This window comes from Papaver somniferum, chromosome 6 (genome assembly GCF_003573695.1).
Source record: "Papaver somniferum cultivar HN1 chromosome 6, ASM357369v1, whole genome shotgun sequence".
Lineage (NCBI taxonomy): Eukaryota > Viridiplantae > Streptophyta > Magnoliopsida > Ranunculales > Papaveraceae > Papaver > Papaver somniferum.
In genome coordinates, this window is record NC_039363.1 from 82,299,160 (window position 1) to 82,315,947 (window position 16,788).

At 37.7% G+C, this 16,788-nt stretch overlaps 1 protein-coding gene across 1 annotated transcript; it reads left to right on the plus strand.

Annotated features, from left to right (window-relative positions):
- Positions 1–12,432: 12,432 nt before the first annotated feature.
- Positions 12,433–16,788, plus strand: LOC113288171 (probable ribosomal RNA small subunit methyltransferase B). The gene is made up of 17 exons (XM_026537128.1): positions 12,433–12,783; positions 12,877–13,031; positions 13,123–13,236; positions 13,496–13,561; positions 13,800–13,883; positions 13,975–14,061; positions 14,134–14,225; positions 14,325–14,385; positions 14,575–14,634; positions 14,807–14,867; positions 14,995–15,102; positions 15,200–15,318; positions 15,426–15,497; positions 15,615–15,700; positions 15,802–15,898; positions 15,975–16,126; positions 16,275–16,788. The coding sequence occupies exons 1-16, from the start codon at positions 12,495–12,497 to the stop codon at positions 16,104–16,106; spliced, it is 1,683 nt and encodes a 560-aa protein (XP_026392913.1). The 5' UTR covers positions 12,433–12,494; the 3' UTR covers positions 16,107–16,126; positions 16,275–16,788.

Here is a 16,788-nt window from a genome sequence, read left to right on the forward strand (position 1 = left end):
AACATGTCACAAACTGGGGGATACTTAATGGGGTATTGGTCTGACGGTTTACAGCGTGCGGCGTGCAACGCGCCCATTACGAGAACGTGTCAGGAAGCATGGACGGTTAACGATGATGAGGGAAGTGGGCAAAGGCGTGATCGTGTGACAATCACCTACACGACCCCACTACTCCATCACTCAACTTCCTCCACTTCCTACGAGATGAGGATTGCGTTCAGATGACTTGTATAAATAGGTTCTCCAACCTATTTCCAAACAACACGAGAAACCAAGTTGTTATTAATACTGTATCCAGAAACACCCAGAACTGATAGCTTACATCATGCAAGCTAGTTCAACATTCTGATACAAGTCATAAACAGCCAACACCTTCACAATCTCAACACCTTATTCGCTTCCCTAAGATCAACCCCATCTCATTCACTTTGTGATCGAAGCAAGTCTGGAACGTCCATTTCGTGGTTTAGGCCAGAAGAATCTAAAGTACTCCCGTGCAGTGCATTTGTTTAGGGATTAGGTTCGTTTCTCATCCACACACACCCAAATTTACCAAAACCAGCAAAAACAGTTTTCACCCATAAACACCTATGAACTCACAGGAGTAGGACACGGACGTTCACAGACCGTTCACAAGAGAGGGATGGATTTGGAGTAAATACATTAAGAAGAAAACACAATGTTTGTCAAATTTATTAACAAAAGAAAATGACACACAAAGACGTACAACAAATCTTGAGATTCCTATAATCATCATCCTTGTACCTCTCAAGATAGATTCAAGGATGAGATTACCTAAAGTAAGGTAAAGGAGTGAGAAGTGATCTCACTACCAACCATGGGAAGAGGGTTGTACAGGTTCTTTGACCGTTTTACTTGTATATTCCCCTTTTCCCATTGATCATAACGTATTCCAGAGGAATTAGTCATAAACCCTTTCAAAAGTCCATCTGAAGGATTTTTCTGAGGACTGAGTCTAGGACCTCTAGAAATAGGTTCTAGAAAAGGAAATTTGGAGGATTTCCATTTTCTTGATCTAGACTTACCAGACTTGTACTTATGAACACAGGAAAAGTCTTCATTAGTGGCACAAGAGTTTATGACGTAATGAGAAACATGCAACCTGTGATGATTTCTTGAAGAGAGATCATAAGATTTCTGGTTTTCTGTCGGAAAGAGATTCACTGCAGATGTCCTCAGACGATTTACTCCATTGACAGTAGAAAGAAGCAAATTATGGAGATTAGAAAATTTTTTCCTCCAAACAAAACAGTGAATAGCATAGTGATTCTTTCTCCCACAGAATGAACAACATTGTGAAATTGAGACATGATTGCCTTGATCCAAACCTTCATCCTTCACATGTACATTTTGCAAGTGATTCTCAGTAGGTACTTCCTTTAGGAATTTTTCTTTACACGAGGTAAAACCTTGTGAGTATCAGGAGAAGGTGTATAGGATGACTTAGTCGTCAAAGAAGACTTTTCCTTTTTCAAGGCGTTACACTGCTCTTGGGCAAGGTGCAGAGCTGCAACAAGATTCTTTTTTTCAACACGATAGTTGTTTATTTCTGATGAATGCGTCTCGATCAAACGTTTTTCTCTAATTGAATCTTCCTTGGAAATATACTCAAGAATACTAATCTTTTCACGCTGTAGAGAAGTTTCTTGAAGAAGTTTTTCTTTATTGTTAGAGAAGGACACTATGATATTATAGAGTTCACGCACTCGACCAAGAGACTTTTCAAATTCATCAATGCGCTGAGCATGATTCTGAAAATCAATAGTCTCAGTCGAATTTTTTGAGATTCTGGTGAGCTCCTTTTCAGCTTTTGCGATAGTGTCAACTGTCTCTTTAGAGGAACAAATATCAACATTTGATAGATCCTTTTTTACACCTCGGGATTCGGGAGAATCAGCAAAGGAGTAATCCTTTGAGGTGACTCAAAGACATATGACATAGTTAAAAGCTTTGGAAGGAATTTTGGTATGCGTATATGCCAGAGATGAGATTTTGTCCACTGACTCAGATTGCTATAAACACAGACTGATAAGGTCTTTAAACGTGTTTGCCTGCTCTGATACCAATTGAAAAAGCGGGGGTCTAACAACCACACCCAATATTTCGATTAGCAATCTGTATGGACAAACTCCAATATACTTTTAAGAGAATCAATTAGACAGTCAGAATCAATCTTAATAAAAGTATACCAAAGAGTTACATCTCTCTTTCTCGATTCAACACTTACTCAAGCAAATAGAAATCTGCGAGTCTAATTGAATACAAGAGAAATCACTTAAACGGTACCAAATACCAATGTTCAAGTATCAATAAATTTCAATCAACAACCAAAGTTTGGATTTCCCAATTGATTGATTCAACGCACAACCTGTGATATTTCAATTATATAATTGTTTATGGGGTAAAAACTGTTTCTGCTGTTTTTGGTAAATTTGGGTGTGTGTGGATGAGAAACGAATCTAAACCCTAAACAAATGTACTGCACGGGAGTACTTTAGATTCGAGAGATCAATCTGTACAATTCTGGTCTAAACCAAGAAATGGTCGTTCCATACTTGCTTCGGTCACAAATTGAAGAATATGGGGTTGATCTTAGGGAGGGAAGCGAAGAAGGTGTTGAGATTGTGAAGGTGTTGGTTGTTTATGATTTGTATCAGAATGTCGAACTGGCTTGCACAATGTAAGCTATCCGTTATAGGTGTTTTCTAGATACTGTGACAACACTTGGTTTCTCTGTCTGTGTTGTTTGGAAATAGGTTGGAGAACCTATTTATACAAGTCATTGAGTGCAACCCTCATCCCGTAGGAAGTGGAGGAAGTGAAGTGATGGAGTAGTGGGGTCGTGTAAGTGATTATCACACGATCACGTATTTTCCCACTTTCCTCATCATCATTAACCGTCCATGCTTCCTGACACGTTCTCGTAATGGGCGCGTTGCACGCCGCACGCTGTAAACCGCCAGACCAATACCCCAGTAAGTATCCCCCAGTTTGTGACATGTTTGATGTCTCGAATGAGTGGGTCAAGTCGTGGGACCCGTCGCAAAAAATAGCATACGTTGCTATTAGGTTGAGTAACTAAGTTATTTAATGATTCGATATTCATGAAATATCGTGTATTCTCGATGCATGTAATGCATCGTTTAAAGAAAGCATCTCAAAATAATCGATGTGCATGAAGCATCGCTGTTTTAAAGCTTGATTGAGTAAGTCGCGGATTAAGCGTCTTAAAATGGCAGCATGCCCAACCATCTTTGAGTGATCATTTGGAGGCCGCATGGGCGTGCCACCATCTGGTCGATCACTCCCTGTGGCAGAGTAGCGGACGGTGATCATTGAGATGCTTCATTGATCGTCTAACTTTTAATCCAAACCGTCCGACCAAGCTGGAAAAATTGGACGGACGAGATGATTTACGACACATGCTTACTGTCGTTGGATTTTACGATTTTTAGAGGTGTGCAAACATCTCCTCTTTGGCTTGATCGAATTCAAGCTTGGGCATTAGTTTTGGTGGGACCGACCAGGCATACGTGGAGACGGCTCGTTGGTGTGCATGCCTACACCTCTTGGTCCCGTGAAGTGGTCGTGATCGATTTGCGACAGAAACCCATTGCCGCAAAGGATTTATAGGTCGTGTGGCATGCCACCTTTTGGCGCACGTTTCGAGGTGCCGAGCCATAGTCTTCCTAGGTCGATCGGTCACACGCAAAGGTGGGCCCACGACGATCACGTCGACATCCTTGGGACCTCTTGAGTCTATATCTGCACCCTCCGTTTAGGCTGGAGAAGATGGATGGACGCGATCGAACTACGACAGATGTGCATCGCCGCAAACCCTAATTAAGGTTTTGAAACAGTCACGCACACGTGACTTTGGCCAAACGGTTTGGCAAGCCACGCTTCTCCTTTGGGGATATCGATCATGTGGGGCCCACATTGGATTGACGATGAATGCATGTGCACCTTCCTGATGGTCCTAAATACGATCTAAGTCATCCAAATAGGTTGGATAAGTTGGATGGTTGTGATCGATTTAACACATTAGTGGAATTTCGCGACCCTTAGAAGAATCACTCCTGCCATGGTTTGAGCAATCGTTTCATTGCTCCATGGCCTTGCCGTGAGAAAACCGATCGGTGGAGGGAGAAGTGGGCCCGCCAACGTGTGCGTTAACGCTTTCCTGATCATTCATGGGATGATCTAATCCGTCCCACCAGGCTGGCGAAGTTGGACGGTTGTGATGGTTTTAAGACTGCCTTGAACAGTCTATGCTCGTTGAGCTTCTACTAAAACATCACGGACTCTCTATTTTAGGGTTGGCGTTTGACGCGCTGGGAAGTATGGTGTGGTGTTCGACCGGCTAGGGCATAAGTGGGCCCGCCGGTGGTCATCACAACTATTGCCTATTTTTTTCAGGGTTTGGCTAGGCTTGTTAAATTGCGTGGCCAACTTGCTTGGCCGTGATCATTTCTGAGACTGATATTAATAGTCTAGATTTTCCTTAAGGAATTCAAGCGTGATCGAGCCAACTTAAAGTGCGTCGATACGAGATTCTCTTTGTCAGAGAGTGATGCAGCTTGTGTGAGTACTTTCATGCAAACTTCAATACTAACACTTCGGGAGATTCATGCTACTCTGCCGAGAGTGAACATTAATCGTCATGTCATGCCAACATTGAGGGCTATCTTGCGGAACATAGCGTAGGAAAATACAAGGCACATAATGCATCAAATGGATAATGCTACTAGGAAAATTCATAGAATATTCAGGATTATTGCACCATTCTGAATGCATCAAATGGATAATGATACTAGGAAAATTCATAGAATATTCAGGATTATTGCACCATTCTGAATGAATTCCATACGTATTTAGTGGCAGAGCTTATTGCTATTCTACGGTTGGTAACAATATAAGTTCAACAAGAAATAAATTTGCATTTAATTAGGCTTCAGTTCAGTGACGGCGAATGATTCCCTAACCATCTTTCTCCTTATTAATTTAGACCAATATTTATTATTTTCGTTTTATAAGTTACTTTTATTAAAATCTAAAAAAAAAAACTTTCAGTTACTTTTTAACAGCTAGAAACTCCCTGCTCTTCGTGGGAACGAACTCCTTGCCATTATATTACGAGTTAATTGTGTGGAAAGAAGTAATTAATTTGTTGCGTAAACGACACGCAACCAGCACACAATGCATTAAATGGATAACGCTACTAGGAAAATTCATAGAATATTCGGGATTGTTGCACCACTCTGAATGAATTCCATAAATATTGAATTGCTCAATGAGTGAAGAGGTTTTTTGCACTCATCACTTCTGAAATGGATTTATACCCTTGCAGGGATCAACGCATTAAATACAAGGTTTTGCAATTTTATCCCTATTCAAAAAACCAGCATCACCAATCACAAAATATAATGCGAAAAAGAAATAACACAAACACCAAAAGTTTTGTTAACGAGGAAACCACAAATGCAGAATAAGCCCGAGACCTAGTCCAGATTGAACACACACTGTATTAAGCCGCTACAGACACTAGCCTACTACAAACTAACTTCGTCTTGGACTGTAGTTGAACCCCGATCAATCTCACACTGATCCAAGGTACAGTTGCGCTTCTACGTCTTTAATCCCAGCAGGATACTACGCACTTGATTCCCTTAGATGATCTCACCCACAACTAAGAGTTGCTACGACCCAAAATCGAAGACTTTAATAAACAAATCTGTATCACACATAAAAGTCTACGGCAATAGATAAATCCCTCTCCCACAAAAATAACTACGAGTTTTTGTTCTGTCTTTTGATAAATCAAGGTGAACAAGAACCAATTGATAAACCAGACTTATATTACTGAAGAACAGCTCAGTATTATCAATCACCTCATAATAATCTTAATCGACTAGCGAAAGAAGATATTGTGGAATCACAAACGATGAGACGAAGATGTTTGTGACTTATTTTATATCTTTCCTATCGGAGAAACCAATCTCAATCCAATCTTACGATTCTCCCTTATATAGTCTTTCAAATCAGGGTTTGCAATCATTGTTAGCTTAGTAACAAAGCATTCAATATTCACTGTTAGATGAAAACCTGATTAGATTCAAGCTAATATCTTTCAACCGTTAGATCGAAACTTAGCTTGTTACACACAAATGAAATGCACGTTTATTTAGGTTTGTGTAACCGTACCCAAACATGTACATCTAGTTGGTTCAACAGTAGTTAACCAAATGGTTAGCCATATGAGCACTTTCATATCAACCATATTCTTCTTTACCATAACTAGTTCAAATGATTCAAATGAACTAGTTAGAGAGTTGTTCAATTGCTTAGATCTTATAGAGGTATACAAGACACATTCGAAGCAAAAACGGTTTGATTCACTCGAATCGATTCATGAACTTTATGGCCACGGTTTGCAAACTTGCATTCCTTAGTTTATATAAGTTTAAATTCACGAATAATCGTTTTTAGAAAATAACCAACTTAAGTACGCGGACTAGTATACGGACTTAAGTACCCGGAATAAGTTTGTAAACATTTCACAAACTCCAGCAGATTTTACCGGGAAGAGAACCTCCGACAGTACGCGGACTGGGTACGCGTACTTTAGTTCTGGTTTTCCTGAGCAGCAAAGTACGCATACTTTGGTTCTAGGAATTAGGACTTATGCATGGATGATTTACCACACAATGCTTATATCCAACAACTGTTATGTAATCTAAAGTCTCATTTCAATCATTGAAACATTCTTAGAGGACGTTATATAGTTGTTGTTCACACACTATTTTTCGTCAAAGCAATTTTCAAGTAATTGAAACTTAACATGACTTTCGTCACTAGTAAAAATGAACTTGGCCAAAGCCAAAGCTTACCAACGCATATTTAGAGAAATAGATAAGCGAGATAAACTCGGCTCGAAATAGCAAATGTGTATAATCAAAGTCTATATAGCAAAACGACTTTTGTCTCAAGATAGGAGATGGAGTAGATAGACTTTTAAGTGATAGATAATTTCAAGTCTCCACATACCTTTTAGTCGAAGAAATTCCACCAATTCCTTGAGTAGTTCTTTGTCTTTGTATGATGATCTCCATGGAGTCTTGAGCTCAACTACACTTTCTATCCTAGTCCGAGACTTAGCTATAAGTAGACTAGAAATCAAGACTTATAGTTCTGATCACTAACATTGACAAACATGCTTGAGATAGCAACGCATGCGAGTTCGACCGAGCAGTGCTCTAACAGCTAATACTTGGAGCATATATTCCCTTATAGCCCAATCCTCGTGTATCACGATGATTTTTACTTGATCCTAGCATAGTGGTTAACTTGCTTGAACTAGTATTGAAATTTTTCAAGTCATGTTCCAACATCTTGATTTTATCAAGAGCAACAGCTAAATCAGCCTCAAGACGTTTTTCTCGAGCGAGAAAAGCGCTTTCTCTGTCATCAAAACTAACTTGTTGAGAGTTAATACTTGCTTCAGATTCTGCAAGTTTTTCTTCTAACAAAAGTACTTTGAATAAAGATTATCACATTCAAGCGACTTCATGCGCAGGTTTTCCTCAGAATCCTTGAGAATCGATTCGTTAGAACGATTCCAAATATAAACACTTGCATAACATCTTCTCAATTGCTTGTTTTTCTGACAGAAAGGAGTCAGAAGAGGTGTGACATTAAAAGTTGTCATCTTCTTATTTTCCAACGAATTCAAAACCTTAACATACTCTGAGACTTCCTCATCAACGTATATATCAATATTTGAATCACCTTTATCAGAAAGTTCATCCAACTGTTCTTCTAGGAGTGTTTCCCAGTTATCAACAGTTTTTACATTAAGAGAATGTTTAGATATTGACTCAGATGTGACAGTTCTCTCAGGTGAATCCAAGCTTTGAAAAACATCTGGTAATTTATGACCTGGTATGTTATTAGAGATATACTCATCCATAATAATCAGATTGCTACAAACACAGACTTATGAGGTCTTTAACGTGTTTTCCTGCTCTGATACTAATTGAAAATGCGGGGGTCTAACAACCACACCCAACAATTCGTTTGGCAATATGAGAGGACTTACTCCAATATACTTTCTAGAGAATCAACTAGACAGTCAGACTCAATCTAGATTAAAGCATATCAAAGAGTTTAATATATGTAACTCTTAATTCAATCTGCAATCAACAAACAGAAATCTGCGAGCCCGATTGAATATAAGAGGAGTAACTTGAACGGTACCAAAGACCAATGTTCAAGTGTCAATCAATTTAAATCAACAACCAAAGGTTGGATATTCTAATTGATTGATCTAAACGCACAACCTGTGATATTTCAATTATATAATAAAATATAACGCGGAAAATAAATAACACAGACATCAGAAATTTTGTTAACGAGGAAACCGCAAATGCAGAAAACCCCCGGGACCTAGTCCAGGTTGAACACCACACTGTATTAAGCTACTACAGACTCTAGCCTACTACCAATTAACTTCGGACTGGACCGTAGTTGAACCCTAATCAATCTCACACTGATTCAAGGTAAGTTGCGTTCCTTACATCTCTGATCCCAACAGGATACTATGCACTTGATTCCCTTAGTTGATCTTACCCACAACCAAGAGTTTCTAAGACCCAAAGTCGAAGACTTGATAAACAAATATGTCTCACACAGAAAAGTCTATAGATTGAATAAATCTGTCTCCCACAGAAATACCCAAGAGTTTTTGTTCCATCTTTTGATAAATTAAGGTTAACAAGAACCAATTGATAAACCGGTCTTATAATCCCGAAGAACAACCTAGTATTACCAATCACCTCACAATAATCTTAATCGACTAGCGAAACAAGATATCTTGGAATCACAAACGATGAGACGAAGATGTTTGTGATTAGTTTTATCTTTCCTATCGGAGAAATTAATCCCGAGTCAATTATTTCAATTGTTCTCAATACGATAGATCGGGCAAGATCATAACATGCAACTACAAAGAAAATAGTTGGGTATGGCTTCACAATCCCAATGAAGTCTTTAAAGTCGTTAACCTACAGGGTCTCGATAGAAACCTACGGTTAAAGGAGAATCGACTCTAGTTATGCAACTAGTAACACACATGAGGTGTGGGGATTAGTTTTCCCAGTTGCTAGAGTTCTCCTTTAACCTTCAAGTATGCAACGGGTACGCATACTTGAAATACCCAGACTAAGATTGGGTTTCGCCAATACGCAAACGAGTACGCAAACTTTTATTCCCAACAAAAATTCTCGGATATGAACCTGTACGCCAGTACGCAAACGGGTACGCATACTTAGGTTCCCTGATTTCTCAAACCAACCGGTACGCAAATGAGTGCGCATACTATGGTTCCCGGACATGGATTACATATGTGCAAGAGTGCACAACATGACATATCCAATAATGGTTAAGTGTTCTAAACTCTTATTTCAATCATTGAAACTTTCTTAGAGGATGACAATAGCCGTTTTCACACATTATTAGCATCAAAGCAATTTTCAAGTTATTGAAATAATCATAACGAAACATTCCAAGACAAACACCAAATGATTGTATCACACAAACCATGTAAGATGTTACTCGACAAATTTTCTCATGATATACGATGAACTTGGTCGAAGCGAAAGCTTTCCAACACATATTTCAAGAAATATGTAAGCGAGATAAACTCAGCTAGAAATCTCAAATGTGTATATAGAAAACTATATCGTAACACGACTTATATCTCAATATAGGAGATAAAGTAGAAATAGACTTTCCAAGTGATAGATGAGTTTAAGTATCCACATGCCTTTTGTCGATGAAGTTCCACAAGCTCCCCTTAGTAGTTCTTCGTCTTTAAATGATGAACACCGTGAAGTCTAAGCTCAACGACACAATCTATGTCCTAGTCCGAGACATCTATAAATAGGCTAGAAATCAAGACTTATAGTTTTGATCATTAACATTAACAAACATGCTTGAGATAGCAACGCATGCGAGTTCGACCGAGCAGTGCTCTAACATATACTTTGCTAATATAGCAATAAGAGATATACTATCCTCTAGGATATGGAAAATATATAATTTCTAATATCTAAAAGATACTAGAATATTTTGGTTTTGGGATCTCGCCTTGAGTGTCAAGAAAAATACCTGAACATTAAGTAATAAGAGTTTAACACATGTTCGAAAAACTTTGTCAACATTGTCAACTTTCCTTTTTAACCAAGCTATATTTCGGTGGCTATTAAACCCTAAAGTAATAACAAACTGAAAATACAATATTGGTTAACTAAGGGTGGGTCCTACTAGAGATCCATATGATCGGTCCTAGTAGAGATCTTTGGTAAGGGGTCGGTCCTATTATAGATCCTTATGATCGATCCTAGTAAATATCCTCTGACTCCTTTTCAACTACGAAACAAGTTTTACAAGTCTACTTCCTTAAACCATGTAATCAATCATAGGTTTTCAAGGTACGAAATCAACCCTCAAAAGTTCAACACACTAAATAATAACAAATTATTACTAAATAGCGTTATGTCGAATCTATGAAGTTCAATAGATAAACTATACTTAAATCTATATACAAAAAATTGTATGAAACAATTAGTATATCATTTCTTGACACTTTGATCATGGTAAAATGATCAAGTCACCAATACTAGAAACACGTAAACAAACTTTGTATGTTATGCTTTCAATATAATGACTTAAAAGAAACATTTATATAAATGAAACAAGTCAAGTGTGTGCTACTAACCTTGAACGAAAGGATGTTGTGTTTGTTGATGCTAGTACGTCTTCAAGTTCTTCAGATTAACACGAGTGAGTACCAACATTTCTTTTGTTACTAGTCTGACCTAACGAAGTTGATTCTAGTAATCGAATCAAGCAGATTTTGAGTTTTGGAACCTAAATATGACAACCAAACTTGGCATACCAATGTTTGGTGGGTCTAACCAACAAACATTTCATTTTATGTCGTTTAGCCTTCCTCGCTTGTCTCATAGACAAAGAAGTATAAATAATGTAGGCCGGGAGCTTTGAAAAAGTAAAAAAATTCTGCAGCGGAATACAAATCAAACAAAAATGAAATTGGTAAAAATTAGTTGATCTTCAGAAAGATATTATAAAATATATGGGTTATCTAAACATCGATGATTACGTATGAAATCCTCGGATACAAATAAGAGTTGCTTATTCAGATTGCAGACATTCCTAATGACAAAATTGTTTTACTAATTAGAAAAAGTTTATAGATTTCAGTTTTGGACATCCTTATATAGATAACTCCTTCCAAACATACCCTGAACTTATCAGAACCTTTAGAACTTGTCTTCCAAGGCACCTACCATTTGTGTTAAAACTCTTAAAATAAATTAGACTCTTGTAAAATTATCCTAACTAATAAGTTCAAAAATTAATTATTTTCTACTAAAATATCGTTAACATATCTCTCTTCATAATGCACCCCGAGTGGTAGACGTGCATCATACTGATAACAAATTTTGGGTTGCACCTGACAAAGCTTTGCAATAAATCTGATTAATAGGTTACGACCATACAAATCGACGCTTGAAATATTAACCAAGGTACATCCAGGAACGAAATAATCTCGGATCATCGCATGGTAAAATTCTCGCCATTAAAACATTGATTTTCTGGTGAATACTTCTCTAGACTTTAGATGTTTAGATACTTTCCTGCATATAATTGCAACATAGTGATAGTCTTGGTTCTGTCTTGTTCTGACGATTCATCTAATTGTCTCAATATCTGCATAAATGTTTCTTGCTTTCATTAAATCAAGTTATTCCATCTCAGGGTAAATTTAAACTAGATCCATTAACTGCAATTGAGAGAAACGAGTAATATATTACCAAAATAGACAAAAAGTGATAAAAATTTAATTGTACGTCAAAAAAGTATGAAAATATGTGCATTATAAAGTTTATATACAATAATGAACGAATATACGTGCACAATTATTATTTGAACTTTTTCATCAATTCTACCATAATAACTTGATATCCGTATCCACTTTTCTAGTTTGTGTTTTCGGCAAATGATATTAAAATTGCACATAAAAACATAAAATATCATAGGTTAAGCTGGAGATTTCTAGAAGTAAAAAGATTCACTTTTATGAAGCAATATGTACTTGCTTCAGAGTTTTGGGATCGATTTCTCCTTCTGGTAACAAAGCATGCACACTAATATCGCACCAGGTCATGGTTTAACAGAATTCAATATCTCCTTAGCTATGAGCCTTGAGTCCGCCTTCTCGTATATGAAGTAGCCCGGCTCTCGTGCACACGATGAGTCATGTGGAATTGGTACACCCTTTAACGGCTTCTGTCAACGCCTGTTGCCAAACACTCCAGCAAAAAACGGCTTCTGTGAAAGTAGTAATTATAGCATTATCCACTCGGTCATTCCAAATCTTCCCTGAGAGAATGGAAGGAACTATTTCCCGCTATTATTCTTCTTCTTGCTTCTCATCAACCTTGAATTTATCTCGTTATGAGAAAACCAATTTTCAGTTCAACTCCAATTCTACTTTGATGGTTGACATTTGTTCTCTTCGAGCATCCATTAGTTTTTCAGAAAGAGATAAAGCTTCAACCTTCAGAACTTCGAAGTTCACCAAAAGATCAAATTCAGGAAACCCACGTCAAAAAGAAGCTCCAAATCTTGTTAAAAATAAACCCATACTGAATTCGGAGATATCTCCTCACCGAGCCGGTAATAAAATGCTTCCTTCTATTTAATTTTTGTTCTCTCAGTTGGTAGTTCGCATATTGATGGAAAGGTTGAATTTTGTCTCGTATTGTATAGTGGCTGCAGTGAGATTGATGAGGATAGAATTCGGTGGTGCTTTTGCTGATCTTCTTAACGAGAAAGGAAAAGGTTCTGGGGCTAATGAGATGGGATATGTTGAAAGAACATTAGGGTTTCATACTCGAAAATTGGAGGATAGAGATCTCAGACTAGTAAGGGATTGTTAATTTCGAAATTTAATGGTTTATGATTCAAATGTGGTGGTATTTACCTTACATTTTGGTCATATGTTGTTACTTATAGGTGACTGACATTGTTGGTGGTGCCATTCGGTGGAGACGGTACCTTGATCATCTTATAGTGTCATTATGTGACGATGAACGAACGTTTAGAAATATGGAGCCTCTTCTCTTGCAGGTATAATTTCTCCGCACACCAGAACAGTCTAGATAGTACAAATAATGAATCTGAGTGTAGACGTTCTTACATCTTCTTATAGATGGAGTGTTCTCGTTTCTGCATATCATTTCTCCTTATTGGGCTATCAGGCCTTTAAGAGCTGGAGCACACTTATTGGTTGGATTATATGATACCTTTCAGGCTTCTTCAAGATTTGAAAATTTGATTCCAGAAACAGTACTTTTTAATCTCAGGATGCTTATGTTTCTTTGTCTAGATTCTCCGAATTGGTTTCTATGAGATTGTCAAACTGGAAATGCCACCATATGCTGTCGTAGATGAGGTAAATAATCTGTATGCCCAGAATTTTTATTTGTGATTAATCTTGCTTAATTAGGAATTTCACATGCTGCATAATGTCATGCTGGAACAGTAGACCCCAAATAGTATTCTGTAAACAGGGCCATGTTTATTCCCTAAGTGTTCATCTTGGTGAAGGCAATTTCGTGATCATGGCTGTGCTTCTTTTCAATGCCAATCATCTTGGATTTCTTTTGACACTAACATGTTCATAAACCCAGAATGTCAGGCTTGCAAAAACTGCTCTTAGGCCTGGTGCAGGCAATTTGGTGAATGGGATACTGCGGAAGTTGGTATTGCTTAAGGTTCGGTGACATTTTCCAACATGCATCATGTAATGCTCACGTATTTCATAAGATTTTGTTATTTATCTGACATTCTATATTTCTTGGTCAGGAGAACGACACCCTTCCTTTACCCAAATCGGAGGGTGATGATCGCTCGCGAGCACGTGCACTTGCCACACTTTATTCCCATCCAGTTGTAAGTTTGTAATCCCACTTACTTTCTTAATGTTTTGGTTCATAACATGTACATTTGCATTTTTACTGTTAGTGGATGGTTAGGCGATGGGTTAAACATCTTGGGCAAGATGAAGCTGTGAAACTGATGATGTGGAATAACAGCGCTCCAAGTTTCAGCATCAGGTTTAGTGATACTTTGCACTTTTCCAAAAAATACGTGTCAAGATTGACCTACTGATTTAATGGCTGATGTGCAGCCACTGCTTCTAATTCTATTGTCAGGGCAAACTCTGCGAAAGGTTTTACAAGAGCTGACCTTGTGAAGCGACTCGAAGAGCTTGAGGTCTTTTTCTTTTTTTCTTTGAAATTTCAAAACAGAATCATGTTAATTTGATTTTTTTTATTAATTCTTTTTGAACTTGGTTTTGCTCTTGAAAAAATCGCCAGGTTCTTTCAAAATACCATGGCACAGATTAGAGCACAGGGGTTGAAAATTTCCTAATTTTTTCTCTTTATCTTTCTTGAACTTCAGGTTCCTCATGAGCTTTCTCAGCATTTGGACGATTTTGTTCGTATTACAACTGGGATGCAGGTAATTTTTTGAATATTTGGTTCTAAACAGTAATAAGGTTCGATGAAAGGAGGCATAATGGTTAAAAACGATTACTAATGTCAAGTGACAAACTTTTATTGGATATTTGGTTGCTTTACATCCAATTCTGGTTACTAAACCAAAGGCCTATTGTTCTACATCACTCTGGTAGATTGTCCTCCAAGCTGGATTACTGAAAGAAGGTCTATGCTCAGTTCAAGATGAGAGTGCAGGTAAGTTTTTCTTCTTGATTTCAGTTTGGAATGCTGTAGATTAAGTTTCCTATAATTCGTGCGTAAGCTTTTGAAAGCATCGTGATCTACAAAATATGTTGGAAATCAATCAACTGTTTGTACACAGGTATGGTGGTTTCTATTATGGACCCCCAACCAGGGGAGAATGTTATTGACTGTTGTGCTGCACCTGGAGGGAAGAGCCTTTTCATGGCATCACGTCTGAGTGGTAAAGGTATTTTTCGAACAGAATTATACAAAGTGGTTTATTCGTACCAGATGCTGCATGGAACGAATATATCACACAATTTGGGTTCTTCCTTGAGTTGCAGGTATGGTATCTGCAATTGACATAAATGAAGGTCGATTGAGAATTCTTAAAGAGACTGCCAAGTTGCTCGAAGTTGCGGATGTCATCACAACTGTTCACTCTGATCTCCGTGTCTTTGCTGTAAGTAACTATTAATATGGATCATAGCATTTGATGCCTTACATTTATATGAGATATCTTTTAACTCTCTTTCCCTTTCTCTCACTCTCACTCCTTTTAATCTGCAGGAGCAAAATACAGTGATGTTTGACAAAGTTTTGCTGGACGCTCCATGTTCTGGGTTGGGAGTTCTCTCAAAGGTATACTTACTCTGTAGTATAGTTGAGGATTGAAGGCTATGGTAGTTGAGGTAAATTTGTAGAGCATATGAAAGAGGTCTTACTAAGTTTTTCATTTCTTGTTACCCATTGTTGAAGAGAGCTGACTTACGTTGGAATAGGAGGTCCGAGGACATGGAACAACTTAAAAACTTACAGGATGAACTTCTTGATTCAGCTTCAACGTAAAAGCCCATAGTTTCTCCACTTATTTGAGCTATTAATTTACAATTCAGTTCAGTATATTGTATAATTAATAGCTATGGATTTTTCCTGTATGACACAGATTGACTAAGCTAGGGGGAATACTAGTATACAGTACTTGTTCTATTGATCCTGAAGAAAATGAAGAACGAGTGGCTTCATTTCTTCAACGGCATCCTGTAAGTAGTTTTCTCTGGTCTGTTGTTTATATTCCAATAGATAGACACCATAACAATCATTCCTTTTTTTTCCCAGGAATTTCGCATATATTCTGTCGACAAATATGTTCCACAAGCTTTTGTAACAAGAACTGGTTTCTATTTTTCGGATCCGGTGAAGCATTCTCTTGATGGGTCCTTTGCAGCTCGCCTTATTCGATACACCTGAACCTGATTGCCATTGGAAAGGTAATACCAAAGTGATTGGTCTAAAACTTTTTTAGTTGCTAAAATGTGTCTTCTGGTGGTCACAAATTTCAGGTCCTGTCTTATCACACAAAATACCTATTGTTGAGACATCATACAATATGAATTCATAAACAACCTAATATTTCAGGTAATTCACTTAAGAGGGCAGAGAGTTGAAGACTTTGATAATTGAGGAATTCGAGGATGATGAATTTAGGACATCAATTTTGACCTGATAGAGTATAATATAACTGTATAAGGTTAATCTCTGCATTGGGTATCTATAACAATTTTGAAGATTTCTACAAGACTTCAATGGTGCGTTGCAGCATCAAATTGATCATACATAGATGAGGTATCTGCCTGAAAAAGGAGCTAGCGGGTGTTGATGATGATTCTTCAGTAGTTCTGCCACGTGGCCTGCCAGCTGCTGTGGTTATGTACTTCGACTCGTCAGTTACAGATCTTTCTTGTTCTTTTGAAGACTGATTTTCTGCATCTGTTGTATACTTCCAACCAACTTAATTGTGTCTACTGAATAACTTTAGCTGTAAGTATGTGGAATTGGTTTGTGGCATAAAACTTCTGCACACAAAAGTCCAAGTTTCAGAAAATGTAACTGAAAAGGTGCTATTTTATATAAAGAAGAGGTTTTGGTTTCA

Excerpts from the sequence above, each read along its gene's own strand:
- LOC113288171 (XM_026537128.1), top strand. The coding sequence starts at position 12,495 with ATGGAAGGAACTATTTCCCGCTATTATTCTTCTTCTTGCTTCTCATCA. Across the intron at positions 13,237-13,495 it reads TGGAGCCTCTTCTCTTGCAG|ATTCTCCGAATTGGTTTCTA; the intron begins GTATAATTTCTC and ends TTCTTTGTCTAG. Across the intron at positions 14,635-14,806 it reads GTATTACAACTGGGATGCAG|ATTGTCCTCCAAGCTGGATT; the intron begins GTAATTTTTTGA and ends TCACTCTGGTAG.